Below are 18,628 nucleotides of genomic sequence, written 5' to 3' on the forward strand. Positions count from 1 at the left end.
ATTGACAACCAAAGTGTGGAGCAGTTTATTCAGGCCGGCCTTCCAGCTAAAGACCCTGCTTCCTAAACCGGTTTAAAAGTGGGAAGTTCTCACTGGCGCCGATTTTTACGAGAACCGATCCAGACCAGGGCCAATCCCCGGAACGTGGCTCATCATCCGAAAGCGGAAGGATCGATTTCTGGTCCGGGGTAAAGTGCTGCCGGCAAAGGAGGGCTGGCCCCGGAGCGGCCTCCCCTTTCTCTCTGATTGCGGCTGGTCTCTGGGCCGAATGTGGGTGCTGTGCTCCGTTTGAGGGAAGGAAGCAGGAGGAGCGCCAGGGGAAAGGGAGGGAAGAAGCAAGCCAGGGAAGGAGGAGGGCTCCAGGCCGGAGAGCCAGAGCCAGAGAGAGGAGGCTCGTGGCCGGCGGCGGCGGCGCGGGCCTGGCTGCTTCTGCCGGGGCTCCTGTTCCGGCAGCGGCAGCCCCGCGTCGCCCAGAGCCCTGGCCCGCCTCCAGGAGGGAGGGAGGCGGCGGCTGCCTGGGTGCCGGGGCCGCGGACGGAGGAAGCAGGGATGCCAGGACCTCGCAAGCAAACTCCAACTCCCAGGATTCCACAGCTCTCTGGAGGGAACCCGACAGTTGAGAGAAGAAGAAGAAGAAAGGGTGGAGCCCCTTCCGCTGGCCAATGGCTGCAGGAGACGTCACCTCTGACGAAAGCGGAAGTGAGTTTGATTGACAGCAAAGGAGGCTCCATTTGAAAGCGGCTCCGCGAAGGTGGGCTCAGAGGGCCAAGGGCCCCGGCCGGCGGCAAAGGGCGGCTTCGGTCCGGGGTCAGCCGGGCCCGCCCCGTCCCCTCCCCTCCGGGCAAATGGGCGAGCGCCGTGCCCTTCCTGTGTTTGCGTCTGGGGCGCAGGGGGAGCCGTGCTGTTCGTATTCGGATGGGCGTTCGTCTATTGCACAGCCAGCAGCCCTCCCCAGAATGCCGCGTCCTGGGGCAGCAGAGCAGCTCAAGCGGCATCAGCCCGGTGATTCCTCTTGAGTAGCTGCCGGGGGAGGAGAGGGCGCGACTCCTGCCAGGCTGCCTTCGCCCCCGCTTCCGCCTTATCCCCGGCAAGCAAGGCATCGTCATTCTAGGCCTCTTTCAGCGCCGCCTCGGCTTCCTTTGGGGGCTGTTGAAAGGCGCCTTTGGATGGGTTTCCTTCCGCAAAAGGGGCGCCTCTGAGGAGGAAGGGAAGCTCTTCTCCCGGAGAGAAAGGCCGCGTCGTCCACTGCAGACACTGCCCCGCTGGGCCTCTCCTGGCTCAAGGCCCTGGAATTCTGGGAGTGGAGCGGAGCTTAAGGAAGGAAGGCCCACAAGGCGGCCACAACAAACCCCAGCTCCCAGAATTCCATAGCAGCAGCCCTGAGCCCACAAAGAGTTAAAGCGGCGTCAAACCGGGTTATTTCTCCAGTCTGGATGCAGCCTTATGCAAAACAGGGGATAATTAATTAATTATTAAAACCCTATATTTCCAAAGTCCTATTTTTAAACAGTGCTCTATGGGGCCCTAAGCGCTTTTTAGCCTTTATTTGGGATCAGGAGGGGAGGTTGCTTTCTGTCCCAAAGCTAATGCATCCACACTGAGGGATGATCCGGTTTGACCCCGTTTTACCTGGCCTGGCTCCATGCTATGGAATCCTGGGAAGTGCACTTCGTGGCGGCTCCCAGACCATTCCACCGCATGGATCCGGGCCACTGGAAGCGGGGTCAAACTGGATTATTTCTGCAGTGTGGATGCAGTCTGGGTTCCCAAGTGTGTTTTCTTCGAAGACAACAAATGTGCTCAGTTCTGAAGGTACCACAACATGTTGTTGTTGTTGTTGTTGTTATGTTTGTTTGTTTGTATCCTGCTCATTCCCCAGAACTGGAACTCAGAGCTGCTTCACAGCATTAAAAAAAAAGTACAGTTAAAAACATAGAAAAAAGTACATTAAAAAGGAATTCAATTATTACAATATTAAAACAGTGTTTACAATATTAATAAGAATAAAACACATTTTAAAAAGCTAAAACTATCTATATCTATATCTGCATTTGTAGATTGTTTTGTATGAATTGTACAATCATAGAGTTAGAAGAGCCCCCAGTAGCCATCCAGTCCAAGCCCCTTCTTCTGCCATGCAGGAACTCTCAGTCAAAGCATCCCCAATGACCCTCCAGCCTCTGCTTAAAGACAGCCTCCAAGGAGGGAGACTCCACCAAAATCCCAGAGGAAGGAGTGTGTTCCTCTGTCAAACAGCCCTTACTCTCAGGAAGTCCCTCCTAATGTTGAGCGGGAATCTCTTTTCCTGGAGCTTGCATCCATTGCTCCAGGTCCTATTCTCTGGAGCAGCAGAAAACAAGCTTCTTCCTTCCTCAATATGACATCCCTTCAAGTATTTAAACAGGGCTATCTATCACCCTGTGAGAATTGAGAACCTCAAGCTAATGATCCACAACCAACTTAATGTAAAACAAGAAAGTTTACTGTAAGATGCACAGCAGAAGTACCCACAAGCACGTCTTTGCAGAATCTGAAGGCACAAGGAAAAGTTCCCACTTTAAAACCCCATTCAGGAATCAATCAGCATGGCAACCAGCCACCTTACAGTTGAAGAACCGTTACAGTTTATCCCACATTCCAAACCCCTTAGCAGGGCCCCATCCACAAGCCAAGCCTCACCCTTAATATTCCACCTTACTTTCCCAACCCCCAACACTATACAATATTTCAACACACAGAACTATCTAGATCAATATATATATTAAACATACAACAGTGATCATATATGAGCTGAATACATGAAGTGAATATTAAATAACTGGATATGTCCAATATTATACTTGAGCTTAACTGGTTCTGACACACCTCTTAACCTTCTCTTCTCCAGGCTAAACATCTCCAGCTTCCTGAGTCGTTCCTCATAGAGCTTCCAGGCCCTTCACCATTTTGGCCGCCCTCCTTTGGACACAAGGCTCCAGTTTCTCAATGTCCTTTTTGAATTGTTTTGCCCAGAACTGGACACAATATTCCAGGTGGGGCCTGACCAAAGCAGAATAGAGTGGCACTATTACTTCCTTTGATCTAGACGCTGTACTTCTATTGATGCAGCCTAAAATTGCATTGGCCTTTTTAGCTGCCACATCTCAATGTTGACTCATAGTCTACTAGGACTCATAGACCCTCTTCACATGTCAAGCCAGGTGAATGGGAAATTTAGAGCTTGGAAAAGTTACTTTTTTCATGTATATCAACCAGTATCTCCCTGCCAGCTTGACCATTGGCTAGGTGAATTCTGGAAGTTATAGTCCCCAAAAGTAACTTTTGCAAGTTCAGAATGAGACTGAGTGATGTGCCTCAACATCTGTGAGTCACAAGGCGGTGGAGCTAGCAGACTAGCTTTATAGAACACCTTCCAGAGCCTTCCAGAACAGTCCGGGCAGAGAGAGGAGAAGGAGAGGAGCTGCTGGGCAGCCATTTTGAGACCATGTGCTTGTTGCTGAAGGGGCGGAGTTTCTGTGAGTCAAATCTGTGAGTCACAAGGGGGCGGAGCTAGCAGACTAGCTTTATAGAACACCTTCCAGAGAATTTTAATTTTCTTTAACTCAGCAATTCTACTCAAGTGGCATCAGGTTAGAATCAGATATTGAAACACAACCTTGCCTTTAAGATAGCAGCCAGGACATTCTTTTAAAGTAGTATTCCCAGTAGACTGACTTTTATAATCATTACTAAAGACTTTGCAGTATGGACAACGAGGGATCTGCTGCAGTCACCTGCAACTCTTGTGGGATGTTTCTCTTCTTGCCTACAGAAGTGGAGAACTTCACATGCACCAAGTGCAAGTTGGTAGCACTCTTGGAGGAGAAAGTGCAGCAGCTGGAGTCCAGAGTAGCTGCACTTCAGCATATTAGGGAACAAGAGGATTTCCTGGACACAACAGAACTAACGATCTTGGATGAGTTCCACGCAGAGGAAGATGCTGGAGCCGAGAAGGTCACTTCACATACACAGAAGGCAGACAGCTGGAGGAATGTCACACAGAGAAGTAGGCCAAGAAGGGATTGTTGTGGGAGCTTGCAGCTAGAGAATCGATTCGAAGCTCTTTCCCTTATCAAGGAGGATGAAGAAGAGCAGCATGGACAGACTTCAGGGACAGAGCAGGGGAGCCTGAGAGTCCCACCCGAGGGAACAGTCGCTGCTAAGCCTCGGAGGAGGCGCATGGTCGTAGTGGGGGACTCCTTGCTGAGGGGCACAGAAGCAGTGATTTGTAGGCCTGACAAGATGTCTCGAGAGGTGTGTTGTCTTCCAGGTGCAAAGATCCGTGATGTGACAGAGAGGCTGACAAGACTGGTCAAGCCTACTGACAAATGCCCCTTCCTTTTGGTCCACGTGGGAACTAATGATACTGCAAGACACAGCCTTCAGGACATCAAAACGGATTACGAGGCGCTTGGTAGGAAGCTGAAAGGAATGGATGTACAGGTTGTCATCTCGTCTCTTCTGCCAGTTGAAGGGCATGGTCCAGGAAGGGAGAGGAAAATAGCAGATGTGAACAACTGGCTCCGCAGATGGTGCCGCCGGGAAGGATTTGGATTCTTTGATCATGGGCTGCGGTTCCATGAGGAGGGACTTCTTGCAACGGACGGCTTGCATCTCACGCCAGTTGGAAGAAATGTTTTTGCCAACAGTCTCAAGAACTTGATCAGGAGAGCTTTAAACTGAGTTCCGTGGGGAAGGGAGACAATATTAAGGAAGGTGAAAGGGCTGGAGAAAATAGTCAAACAGACATAGAAGAAACAAGAAAAAAAGTGCAAGGACCCAACAGTGGGAGGCAAAAAAACTTGCACAAGCAGCAACTAGATGGGACCCGTGGTCTGCGATGTCTCTACACTAATGCACAGAGCATGGGAAATAAGCAAGATGAACTTGAACTCCTAGTACAACAAAGCAAATATGATATAATAGGCATCACTGAAACCTGGTGGGATGAGTCTCATGATTGGAATGTGGAAATAGAGGGGTATAACCTTATTAAGAGAAATAGGCCAAACAGGAAAGGAGGAGGAATAGCACTATATGTCAGAGATATTTACACCAGTGAAGAGATCCAGGACATTAATCCTGGAAGCCAGGTGGAGAGCATCTGGATAAAAATTAAAGGGGAGGGAAACAACAAGGATGTTATGGTGGGAGTCTACTACAGACCCCCAAGTCAGACTGAGGAATTGGATAATATCTTTCTAGAACAGATGACCACACAGTCAGAAAAGAGAGATGTAGTAGTGATGGGCGACTTCAACTACCCTGATATTTGCTGGAAGTCAAACTCAGCAAAATCCTCAAGGTCTAGCAAATTCCTCACTTGCCTGGAAGACAATTTCATGGTCCAAAAGCTGGAAGAGGCAACAAGGGGGTCAGCTATTTTAGATCTGATCCTAACCAACAAGGATGACTTGGTTAATGGGGTGCAAGTGGTGGGATCCTTAGGTGGAAGTGACCATGTTCTCCTGCAATTTGTAATACAGTGGAAAGGAGAAGCCAGGCATAGTCAAACGCGCATTCTAGACTTTAGGAGAGCGGATTTCAGTAAACTTAGAGAAGTATTGAGGGCGATTCCATGGTCAGAAATACTAAAAGATAAAGGAGTTCAGGACGGATGGGACTTTCTCAAAAGGGAGATACTGAAGGCACAATTTCAAACAGTTCCAGTGAAAAAGAAAAATGGGAGGTGTCTCAAGAAACCAGGATGGATGACTAAGGAACTTTCAACCGAGCTAAGTTTGAAACGGAAGATGTATAAGAAATGGAAAAAGGGGGAAATCACGAAAAAGGAATTCAAAGAAATAGCAGGCATGTGTAGGGGTAAAGTCAGAAAAGCTAAAGTGCAGAATGAACTCAGGCTTGCTAGAGAGGTTAAGAACAATAAAAAGGGCTTTTTTGGATATGTCCGCAGCAAGAGGAAGAAGAAGGAAACGGTAGGGCCACTGCGTGGAGAAGATGGTAAAATGCTAACAGAAGACAGAGAAAAGGCAGAATTACTCAACACCTTCTTTGCCTCAGTCTTCTCAGAAAAGGAAAAGGGTGCTCAACCTGAGGATAATGGAGCAGAGGACAGAATAGGGGAATTTCAGCACAGAATAAGTAAAGAGATAGTAGAGGAACACCTTGTTAATCTAAATGAATTTAAGTCTCCGGGACCAGATGAACTCCATCCAAGGGTATTAAAAGAACTGGCAAAAGTAATATCGGAGCCATTGGCAATAATCTTTGAAAACTCCTGGAGAACAGGAGAGATCCCAGCAGACTGGAGGAGGGCAAACGTTGTCCCCATCTTCAAAAAGGGGAAAAAAGAGGATCCCAACAATTATCGTCCAGTTAGTCTGACATCAATACCAGGAAAGATTCTGAAGCAGATAATTAAACAAAGAGTCTATGAACATCTAGAAGGCAATGCCATAATCACAAAAACTCAACATGGGTTTCAGAGAAACAAGTCATGCCAGACAAATCTAATCTCTTTCTTTGATAAAATTACCAGCTTGGTAGATGAAGGGAATGCTGTGGATATAGTATATCTTGATTTCAGTAAGGCCTTTGACAAGGTTTCCCATGACATTCTTGCAAACAAGACTGTAAAATGTGGACTAGACAAGGTAACTGTTACATGGATTTGTAACTGGTTGACCGGCCGAACCCAAAGGGTGCTCAACAATGGCTCCTTTTCATCCTGGAGAGAAGTGACCAGTGGGGTCCCACAGGGCTCTGTCCTGGGCCCAGTGCTATTTAATATCTTTATCAATGACCTGGATGACAGAATTGGGAGCATACTTATCAAATTTGCAGATGACACCAAATTAGGAGGCATAGCTAATACCCCAGAGGACAGGATCAAGATCCAAAATGACCTGAATAGACTAGAAAGCTGGGCCAAAGCTAACAAAATGAAATTCAGCACAGAGAAATGTAAGGTATTGCACTTAGGGCGGAAAAATAAAATGCACAGATATAGGATAGGTGACACCTGGCTGAATGAAACTACGTGTAAAAGGGATCTAGGAGTCCAAGTAGACCACAAGTTCAATATGAGTGAACAGTGTGATGCGGCAGCTAAAAAGGCCAATGCAATTTTAGGCTGCATCAATAAAAGTATAGTATCTAGATCAAGAAAAGTAATAGTGCCACTGTATTCTGCTTTGGTCAGAATATTGTGTCCAGTTCTGGGCACCACAATTCAGAAAGGACATTGAGAAACTGGAGCGTGTCCAAAGGAGGGCAACAAAAATGGTGAAGGGTCTGGAAACCATGCCCTATGAGGAACGACTTAGGGAGCTGGGGATGTTTAGCCTGGAGAAAAGAAGGTTAAGAGGTGATATGATAGCCCTGTTTAAATATTTGAAAGGATGTCATGTTGAAGAGGGAGCAAGCTTGTTTTCTGCTGCTCCAGAGAACAGGACCCGGAACAATGGATGCAAGCTACAGGAAAAGAGATTCCACCTGAACATTAGGAGGAACTTCCTGACAGTAAGGGCTGTTCGACAGTGGAATGCACTCCCTCGGAGGGTGATAGAGTCTCCTTCCTTGGAGGTCTTTAAACAGAGGCTGCATGGACATCTGTCAGGGATGCTTTGATTTGGATTTCCTGCATGGCAGGGGGTTCTACTGGATGGCCCTAGTGGTCTCTTCCAACTCTACAATTCTATGATTCTATGAACAAATAGGGTTCTGGATGGGTTTTGTAGCTGACAGATTTTTGTGAGCATTGTCAATAAATAGTAGTACTTGCTTGGAAAGATAACAGTTGTCTTTTAATTTTCCAGTCCTTTATTGCAATAATGTTCTGTATTTTTTAAAATACTGTATATATTTTTTCTTACAATTAGGATTTTGGGGCACAAAACTATATCTTATGTGATACCACACTTCCGGGCTTTTGCTTAAACTGAGAGCAACTGATAATGCCAGATCACATACCGCTGGCTCTATTGCAAGTGGTTTGTGTAGAATGACGGCATTTAGCCCAGGGCAGCAGAACCAGAGGTAAGGCATGTGGGGAGTTGCAGTCCAGTGACATCTGGAGGACTATACAGTTCTCACCCTGGGTTAGTCCTAATATATTACTCAGGTATGGAATTGGGAGGATTTTTTCCCCCTTTCTCTCTGTCTTATCATAGACCAATATGGCGATGTTGCTTTTTATGGCTCAAATGCAATTGTTAGTTCCATCTAGAGTTTGTTGTTGTTGTTGTTGTTGTTGTACTTTGCTGATGTGTGCCTTTGGGTAATTTCTGACTTCAAGTTGTTTCTGACTGGCAGTCCTAAAACAAACTTTTGGTGGAATTTACTTGGCAAGATTTGTTCCGATGAGGTTTGTTGTTGCCTTCCTTTGAGGCTGAGAGAGTGTGACTTGCCCAAGGGCACCCAGTGGGTTTCCATGGCTGAGTTGGATTTTGAACCCTTGTCTCTTCTAGTCCTAGTCAACAGTAAAACACTGTGTCACGCATTAAATCCATTAAATCTGTTGAATAAAAAAAATTGCTTAAGTGTTGGCTTTACAAGTTCTCATTGATTTAATGGGCCTAATTTGATTGCAACTAACAATTGAAATCAGGGCTATTGGCCTTAGAAACGTCTGCTGTCCCTCTCTGTGTTTGCATTCTCTTCTTTGTTAGTTTTGTGGGCTCCTGTAAGAGTCACTGTGACAAACTGATTTTGCTTTCTTTCTGTTGAGATTGCAGGAGTTGTCCTGAGTTCGATTCCTGTCTGCAGGTGAAACACCGAAGAAGACACATGTGGATGATTTCCAGTTGACCCTTGCTCCTGATATGTCAAGTGAGTCCGCAAATCTTGGCTGGTCTGTGCTCAGGCTGATGCTTGTGAGAGTTCATGTTTGCTTTGGATCACCATATCACCCTGAACTAACCAATTTCAAAAGTTGAGTAGCACCAGGCCTGGTTAATACTTGGAGGGGTGACCTCTCCAGGGAAGGCTAGGAAAGAATCCTTGAAACCATGGGAAGTGGCTGGCAGAAAGAGTCAGCAATAAGTTGGAAAATATTGGTATTTATGTTAAGCAGAGTACAGCATGCCCCACTGCAACATGAACTCCTGGTATAAACAGGATAAAAATATGCAGGATGCTATAGTATGGTTAAAAAAAAGTAGTTTATTGTTGCAAAGAAATCCATCTAAAATAGGAAAGTAGATAGTCAAAAGAAAATTACCTATACAGTACTTTAGTACAAGAGTCCTTAATACTGACTCTAGTGCATGCATGAAAGTGGCATCCTGAGGCGGTGCATTTAGGGTTTCATGTAGATGACAAAACAGAATCCTGTGGGAATCCACAGGCCAACAGCCAGGGCATTGAACAGGAGACCCCCAGCACCACCATCTGGGTTCACCCTTCCAGGAAAGATTGGAATCCAGGTCCCATCCCAAACAGGCGGCCCAGAAGGATAGCATGGTTGATGGTCTTGAAAGCCACTGAGAGGTCCAGCAGAACCAACAGGGACACACTCCCCGTGTCCAGCTCCCTGCGGAGGTCATCCACCAAGGCAGCCAAATCTGTCTCTAGCCAGATAGCTAGGCTTGAAGCCAGAGTGAAATGAATCTAGATAATCTCCTCTCTGTGTTCACTTGGTATGTAGAGAGACCTTGCAGCACCTTGGAGAATAACTCAAGATCTCTCTACATACTGATTCTACCACAATGCTACCACTATGTTCATTGGTGTAATTCAAGCCTTTTCTACTTCGCACCTGGGTCACTTCCTACCTCCCCTTTCTCTTTGAAAAGTAAGTGTTAGTATTTACAGCCTTCTGTCTCTCTGAAAAGGGTGCAAATGCACTGGGGTGTTGTGTCACCACTATATGCATGGCACCCAACTCTGTCTCTCCTTTCCATTTAATTCCAAGGGTACTGAACCAGTGTCTGTTGTCAATAATGGACTGGATGAGGGTAAACAAATTAAAACTTAATCTAGACAAGACAGAGGTGCTCCTGGTCAGTTGAAAGGCAGATCATGGCATTGGGACTCTGCCTGTGCTGTGCTACATGCTCCCTTAAATCTCAGACCTGGAGTTTGGGTCTTCTAACTCTGACTCTGGATTTCATGTAATCAAGGTTTCAGCAGTTGCCAGGAGTGCATTTGTACGACTAAAATTAGTACGCTGTCTGCACCCATTCCTTCAGATGTCTGACCTGGCTACAGTGACACATGCCTTGATTACATCCCGTTTGGGCTACTATAGCATAGTCTACATGGGGCTGCCTTTGGAAACTTCAGTGGGTTCAAAATGTGGCAGCCAGACTGCTGACAGGGCCCAGTTATAGAAAGTATACAACTCCCCTGTTGAAACAGCTTCACTGGCTACAGTTAGTTTCTGGGCACAATTCAAAGTGCTGGCCATGCCTTATCAATCCCTATGTTTGAAAGGCCAGACTGTTTGAAAGGCCATGGCCCAGTACAGACTGCTGGAAAGCAGTCTGGGGCCAATTTTAGAGCTTGGGAGTGTGGAGCGTCCACACGCTCCCAAGCCCTACTGCGCACAGCTGCCGCCATCATGGTATGGCCCCATCCACATGGGGGCCACCATGATGATATAGGCATGGTGCAGCGTCCAAACATTGCTGCGCCGTGCGTGCATCATCAGTGCGCGTAAGTGCGCCAATGGCAAAACAATGGCGTCCCACGCATGGACTAAAAAGAACCCGCTTTCAGCAGTGAAGCTTTCAGCGGGTTTTTTTTAGTCCTGACGGAGGCCGCGATGTTTAGTTGGTGCGGCCTCCTTGCACCAGAAAAATGGGCGTCTAAAGGCTGCCCTTTTGGGGCGGTCTGTCGGGCCCCTATATCTCCCATTATGAACTTGCCAGAGCTTTAAGATCGCCAGGGGAAGGCTTTCTTTTGGTCCCGCCAGAGGCTCACTTGGTGAGGACAAGGAGCTGCTCCCACTCCTCAGCCAGAAACTAGGCTGCCCCACTCCCTGCCTTCCTTTCACCAGAAAGCAAAGACATTTCTCTTTAAGCAAGCTTTTAGTGGTGAAGCAGGGGAAAGTATTTTTTATCTGTTTTTAATTCTGTATGATTTTAAAATGGTTTTATAGTGTTTTAATGTGGGGATTTTAAACTGGTTTTAGAACTTTTTGTAAATGTTTTTAATTTGTTGTTCTGGTAGCTGCTTTAGATCCCATCCTGGGAGAAAGGTGGCATATAAATAAAGTAAGTATGTAAATAAATACATAGATAAATAAAACAAGGCATATACTTAAGAAGGTACCTTTAATTTTTTATAACTGCTTTCTTCCTTTTCCCTTCCCTTTTTGTACTTAAAAGTGCCTCATAATCTGAAGCCCTAAAATGTAGCTTTTTTTTCTTTTAGCAAAAATTTGCCACTGAGGGCAGAACCTAAAATCACAAATGAATTAATGGTGTAATCTATAGTGGTTCTTCAGAAAAATACCACTACTTTGTAGTATGTTAATAATCTCCCCAGTTGTGATTTCACCTCATGCCATATTGCTAACTTTGCAGGCTGGTTCAAAGCATTCCTGCAGAAACCCAAGAAAGACTCAGACCTCTCAGGGAGATCCTTAAACAATGCTCCTGAATCTTCGGCCTCCTTCTCTTTGCCGCCTCTGGTGAGAAGCTCTTCTTCTTTGGCAGTCAGTCCCAAACAAGTGTCCTCTACCTCCCAGGTGAACACAAGCAGCTCTGAAAGCATCCGCCGGAGCAAACTCTATGACGTCTGCATCTGCCACAATGAGGGTGACCTGGAATTTGTGGAGAAGCTGGTCTCCTACCTGGAGAGCCAGCCTGAACACTTCCGTTGCTTTCTTCAGCCAAGGGACGCGACTGTGGGGAGTGCCATTGTCACGGAGCTCTGTGATGCTGTCCGGAACAGCCACTGCTGGGTGCTGCTCATTACGCCCAAGTTCCTCACGGATCCCTGGTGCCGTTACCAAATGCATCATGCCTTGACAGAGGCACCCATGGCAAATGGACGCACCATCCCTGTGCTGAAGGACATGGACCGTAAGGACTATCCCAGGGAGCTCAGGTGCATCTATTACATCAGTGTGTCGATCTGGGAGACTAGCTTCAAACAGATCAAAGAAACACTGATCCGTTGTAAGTAATTGGTAGAAGAAGGATCTTTAAATCTGTCACAGAGTTCTTTCTATGGATGGATTTAATGTTGTTTAAGTTCTTGGTTCCTAGGTGCCCGAGACACTCTATGCTCTATGCCTTTGATTTTGTCGATATTTTGAATTTCCATCCCCAGTATCTGCATTGCTTGGCAATGCAGTCTAATGCTTCTGGGAGTCTAAGTCCCAAACATTTGGTGAGTCAGAGATTGTGTCCACTATCCACACTCTTATCCTAGCATCCTCCAATTGTCTGACTACAACTTCCATCATGTCTAAGAATGGTGGGAGTTGTAGTCAAGCCAATTAGGAGATTGCAGGGATGGGGAAGGCTGCCTTAGGTTCCTGTCTACAAATTCATGCTTTTGAGTAGACAGGCATAGGATCTGTGGCATCACCAAAGGGGGGTGCGATAATAATAATAATAATAATAATAATAATAATAATAATACATTTTATTTATAGACCGCTATTCCGCAATGATCATAGCGGTGTACAGTACAAAAATGCAATACAATACAATACAATCTCTCTCCCTCAAGATGGTGGCTGAAGGGAGGTCTTTTCTTCTTCCAGGCAGGCCTGGTGGTGCTAGCCTGCCTCTCTCTCCCTCAAGATGGTGGCTGAAGGGAGGTCTTTTCTCCTTCCAGGCAGGCCTGGTGGTGCTAGCCTGCCTCTCTCTCCCTCAAGATGGTGGCTGAAGGGAGGTCTTTTCTTCTTCCAGGCAGGCCTGGTGGAGCTAGCCTGCCTCTCTCTCCTTCAAGATGGTGGCTGAAGGGAGGTCTTTAGTAGGTGACACCCTAGAAGTGGGATGACACCCGGCCAAGCGCCCTCCTCACTTGCCTGTCCTGCACTGTTTTACTCACGAGCACCACTGGGCAATGAGAAAGAGGGCCCAGCACATCACACCTCCCTGTCTGGCACAATTTTACTCATGAATAAAGTGGCACTGCTGGGCATTGAGGAAGAGGCTGTGGCCTTTTGGCCCTGTCCCCCTGGAGCCTCACCAGCTGACAGCCTGGTCTGGAATGCCACTGCATAGGATTACCCTACAAACCTTTTCCTCAGTTGACAGTTGTAAATCAGGGTTATGGAGGAGTCCTGTTCATGGGCAGATTTGATCTTGTTCCCGCTAAAGTCTCAGAATGGGCCGGTGAAAAAGCCTTTGTATTAAACCTAAGATGAAATAAGTGGCTCTAAGTATGAGCATAACTGAATAGTAGTACCTGCCTGGCAGGTAAGAATCGGAATGAAAGTTGACCTGGAAAGCTTAGTTTGCCCTGGGCAACAAGAGAATTTCCACTTAACTTCACTGTTCAGCATTCTCGGGGTTGTTTCCACTACAGTTTAAACCATTTGAACCATGATGGTTCCCACTTAGTTCGAATCCCTGAAGCGATTCGGAAAGGGAGGCCATGGTTTCTACCCATTTAACCCATCTCAAAAAGATGTTGGTAAAATGGGGTGTTTTTTGGGCTGAATCGATTTATTTGAACTGACATAGACATACATCTGCATCCAGACTCCTAACCTCCTTTTCCTTTTTCGTATTTCTCAGATCTACAAGAACTCTGTGAAAATACAAGCAAAACAGATTGACTCAAATCTGACTAGAGGAAGGTTCTGTCTGGAAAAGATTGGATCTTGGTCCACATGGGATTGATGAAGAAATCTTCGTTGTGCTCTGTCTCCAGAGAAGATTTGTCTTGCTATACAAAGGACAGATTCTATGCTATCTGGGAAAGACATCCATTTGCTATGTTTCTGGGTTGCTTTTTGTTTTGCTAGTCCTAAATGGAATCATCATGATTTTGGTGTTTGGTGCTATCACCTGTGAGCCTCTTCTAAGACACTGCAGTGTGAAATCCTCCCTCGCAGCCAGCCATGCTCTGCTCTGCAATGCTCTGCTCTGCTCTCACTGAGTTTTGTGTGCCCCTCAACAGCCAGATAACATTCTGGGGGCATTGAACGCATTCAATTCCCATTTGGCGGTTTGTGGTCTCCCTTCTCTTAGACTTTGTAGAAGAATATTGTTTTATACCTCCAGACTTGCCAATACCTCTCTCTTTGCCCGGCTGATTCTGCTTTAGCTCTATCAGAACCTTACACTTGGATTTCAGAAATAGGACAATTTTTAAAATGACTATGAATTCTAGACTCCACAGTTCAGAAAAAAAATTACTTTTTTGAATTACAAATCCCAGAATCCTCTAGCCAGTGTCACCTTATGGACCTGTAGTTGAAAAAGTAATATTTCTAAGCTCTGCTAAAGAGTAGTATCTCTGCATGCATGGCAAAAGCTGGAACCTATCCTAGAAAGATCACTTCAGCATGTAGTGCTTCATGTGTTCATATTGAGCGTATGTCCTTGTTACAATTTTTTTTTAAATGGTGCTTTCCCAGACTGCCCAAAGCTAAGACTAACATCACCATTTTTTTAAATCTTCTGTATCATTTTCTCACCTTTGCCTGATGAAGAAGCCAGTGGAGCTTTGAAAGCTTGCAGCATGTATAATGTACATTTTGGTTGGCCCCATAAATGTATCACTGTTTTATGGGTTTTGGATGATGCAGTACTTTGATATATGGCCAACACAGCTACCCTGTATATGTTTTATCAAAGTGATGGATTACAGCCTCAAGCTTGCATTCATATTCAGATTTCTAACAAATGCTATTTAAGGGAGGAGGACAGCACTTTAACAGAATCTGCTTTAACAGCTGGATTCATTTTGCTCTGTGCAATTTTGTTTCTACAATTATATCACCTTATGGCAGAAAGATGGAGAAAATAGATCCAGCCCTGGACAGTCCGCTATTAAAGGTATTACAATCAAATATTGCTGCCTTGTTAAGGACAAAACCCATTGTTTTGTCCCTTATCCCACATCTGTGATGCAAGCCTGAACGTTACATTTTGCCCATCATCCTTGATGAATATGTCTGCCTTCCTTCTTTCCCGTCTGTCTGTCTTTTCTTTTTTGCTTGGTTTTTACACACCAGACCACCTTCTTCTGCAGAAGGATTTGTTCCTGGAACTTATTGATGGAAAAGTTAAACTAACGATTGATCTTTGCTGAGGTCCTCTTACACTTAAAACAGAAAGTTATCACAGTAATGAAACATGCTAAAAATGTTCAGTTGAAGCAAAAAAGGTCAAATGTGCTACTATGCGCAAGGGATTTAAAGGGTTCTTTTAAAAAGCCCAAACAAACAGAGGGACATTCTAGCCAAAGGTAAACATTTTTAAATCTCATTGATTTCAAATTAAGAATGATTTGCAGGGCATTCCAACCAGGTCTGTGAGATGAAGGAATATGCTGCTGCTACTGGTTGCAGACTATGTCAAATCCCTTGTGCCATCTGACCATGTTCTATAGCTGCATTTTTCTTAATGATTTCTTTCCCTTTCCCTTCAGTTTTTCAACTGTGGTCAGTTACTGAATACTGTGACCAACTGGGAACAAAAAGGAGCCATATCCTTTTCCGATCTTCCCACCGTGACCATAATCATGATTATACGTGGAGGTGAAGGGTGCCATTTCTTTATTGTATGGTTACCATGGATGACTAAAACAGCATACATTTCTTATAGCTTTGATCATTTTTTTAAAATGACCACCATCCCCTGGTGAAAAGGAAGAGTATAATCTGTCCTGGAAGCACCGCCCCCTTCTGCTCTCTCATCCATCCAGCCTTAAAATTGAACACAAAAAGTTATGTCTGCTGAAATTTTGTGAGTTCTTTGACATCGTTTTCTCATTCTTTAGATCCTTTGCTATATGCCCTACATTTTACCCTCGATTTATCCATGGGTCATAGCAAAATCCATCATTTTGGCCCCAAAATTTGACCTCGACTTATACATACTCATAGTCGAGTGTATACGGTATGTTCCAATTTGGACAATAGCATTGTTTGAGTTTACATGGGTAAACAAAAAGAGTCTCTTACTTCACATAGTATACCAATTGCTCACTGGTGCCATGAGCAGAAAGACACTTGTGTCTTTTTCCTTCTTGTGAGCTTTCCAGACACATCTTGTTGGCCTTTGTGGGAACAGAACAGCAATAGCAAGTACGTTTCTATCCCGCTTCTCAGTGCACTTAAGCACTCCCTAAGCACTTTGCAATGTGTAAGCTAATTGCACCCAGCAATCTGGGGATTCATTTTAGCAACCTCCTTGGAAGGATGCAAGCCTGAGTCGAGCTTCAACCCTTGGCTGGTCTTGAACTCTCAACCTTGCAGATTGTGAGTTGGGCTAGATGCACCTTTGCTCTGAACTGCATGGCTCATTCTCTGCTAACTTCTTTCGTCTGTTACAGACTTCAACCTTTGATAGGAGTGTGAACAGCCAGCATTACATAGTGGTTTAAGTATTGGACTACAACTCTGAGAGACCAGGGTTCAAATCCCAACTCAGTTGTGGGAAATGTATTGTATCACCTTGGGCAAGTCACACTCTCACCCTCGGAGGAAGGTAATGGCAAACCTCTTCTGAATCAGTCTGGCCAAGATATATATATATCCTTAGAAAAGGCTGGACATAAGTTGGAGTCCACTTGAAATCACATAACAACCAGAGCTTGGAAGAAGACTATAGCTCCCAGGCTCCTCTCAGTGTAGGATAGGCAATTCTGTCAGCTGTACTTTAAAAAGAAGCAGTTTTTGAAAGTGCTGCTGTCAATATTGTGCTTTGATGTTAAAACATCTTTTTGTAGAATGGTGTCTCAGGAAGCAGAGCTGATGGCAGACTATTCACCTGTGCCTACTTTTGTAAGATTACATAACTGTTGTATAACCATACATGTTTTAACTTGTTTTCTGTCCAAAGAGAATAAAGTTGCTTTTAAAAACCTATCCTTAACCATTTTTCTTGTAACCTGCTGCACTGAATCATAGAATCCTAGAAAAGTCCACAAGAAGGGCCCTGATCCAGTCCAACCCCCTTCTGCCATGCAGGAACTCTCAATCAAAGCATCCCCATCGACAGACGGCCAACCAGCCTCTGCTTAAAGACCTCCAAGGAGGGAAACCCCACTACAATCTCCGAGGAAGGAGTATCTTCCACTGTCAAACAGCCCTTACTCTCAGGAGGTTCCTCCTAATGTTGAGCTGGAATCTCTTTTCCTGGAGCTTGCATCCGTTGTTCCGGATCCTATTCTCTGGAGCAGCAGAAAACAAGCTTGCTCCCTCCTCAATATCAAAATATGACATCCTTTTAAATATTTAAAATTTCTATTCTGCTCTGGTCAGGTCCCACCTGGAATACTGTGTCCAGTTCTGGGCAAAACGATTAAAAAAGGTCCGCCTGGTCACTCCCTCGTAGGCCAAAGGATGAGAGTCAGTATGGAGGGACAGCCTTGACTTCCACCCCGGCATGGAAACAGTGGCTTGCGAAATAAAATCCATGCAGATATGACTGATCACATATACAACCACTTAAAAAAAAATTGGTAGCCCAAAGATCAGTCCCTCCGACACACACCCCCTCGACATCTGCCATAGGCACCAAAGGAGTGAGGAATCCCAGTTACATGAGCCATTATTATTATTATTATTATTATTATTATTATTATTATTACTATTATTATTAGTAGTAGTAGTGTTATATGAGGATGCTACAGTCAGAATGCCTGTGCTGCATTTCCCTTTTATTCCCATGGGTCTACTTTAATTGGAACTGACAGGTCACTCTCTCTCAGCCTCAGTGGAAGGCAATGGCAAAGCTCCTCTGAAGAGAATGTAGCAGGAGAAAAGGGGTCAGTTCAGGCAGGGCACAAATGGAGCTCGCATTCAGGCACCTTCCCCCCCCCTTTTTTTATTTTGTTCAATTATTTTTGATAAAAAATGTGCATGTTTTTTGCTTGAGGCACATATATAGATGGATAGAATGTGGCTAGCTGCTTGTTCCCTTTCCCTTTCATTTGCTCGCTTCCAGCAAAGGGGAAATGTTGCAAAGGGCAAGACTTTTTTTCCTTTGTGAATGATTGCTACAATCCGAATGTTACAACGTTGCTCTTGTCAATTTGGCAAATTGGCAAATTGTACATGCTTTTGCTACTGTCTCTAAGGAATTCAGGGGTAGCCCTGAATTGCTTTTAAGAGCAAAAAAGAATGCATGGCAATCGCATCCTTTTCTGGCATTTCCGAGGTGAGGAATTTATTATTATTATTATTATTATTATTATTATTATTATTATTACATGTGCAAGATGCATTCTGGGGTGGCAAGGAGGGGGGATACAGGATGCATTAGCTTGCAGTTTGGGGTTGAAAATGGGGCCAAGGGCAGATCATAAACTGCACCTTTGTATTGAGCACTTGCTTATGGAGAGATTCAGAAGGGCCCCCCCTGAATCTGCCCAGTTCCTTCCAGAGCAAAACTGCCAGTGGGAATAGGGCCCAAATCAATTGACTTGAGTCTACATCACTGATAAATATCAATAGGAACCAGATTGTAGGGTCTCAAATCATTTTGGCTAT

At 45.1% G+C, this 18,628-nt stretch overlaps 1 protein-coding gene across 10 annotated transcripts; it reads left to right on the forward strand.

Annotated features, from left to right (window-relative positions):
* Positions 1-432: 432 nt before the first annotated feature.
* TIRAP (TIR domain containing adaptor protein) lies at positions 433-17,002 on the forward strand. Of its 10 annotated transcripts, none has more exons than XM_089537826.1 (5): positions 433-699; positions 7,881-8,122; positions 8,736-8,829; positions 11,529-12,125; positions 13,701-17,002. In XM_089537826.1, exons 3-5 carry the CDS (start codon positions 8,823-8,825, stop codon positions 13,739-13,741), a joined length of 645 nt encoding a protein of 214 aa, XP_089393952.1. In that variant the 5' UTR covers positions 433-699; positions 7,881-8,122; positions 8,736-8,822; the 3' UTR covers positions 13,742-17,002. The 10 variants fall into 10 exon arrangements, with proteins under 10 accessions (XP_089393952.1, XP_089393955.1, XP_089393951.1 ...); XM_089537830.1 differs by lacking the exon at positions 433-699 and adding an exon at positions 763-1,002 and having other exon boundaries at positions 11,529-12,054; XM_089537822.1 differs by lacking the exon at positions 433-699 and adding an exon at positions 764-1,002 and having other exon boundaries at positions 8,729-8,829.
* The last annotated feature ends 1,626 nt before the right edge of the window (positions 17,003-18,628 follow it).

This window comes from Sceloporus occidentalis, unplaced genomic scaffold (genome assembly GCF_023333645.1).
Source record: "Sceloporus occidentalis isolate IW3139 unplaced genomic scaffold, rSceOcc1.0.p SCAF_9, whole genome shotgun sequence".
NCBI lineage: Eukaryota > Metazoa > Chordata > Lepidosauria > Squamata > Phrynosomatidae > Sceloporus > Sceloporus occidentalis.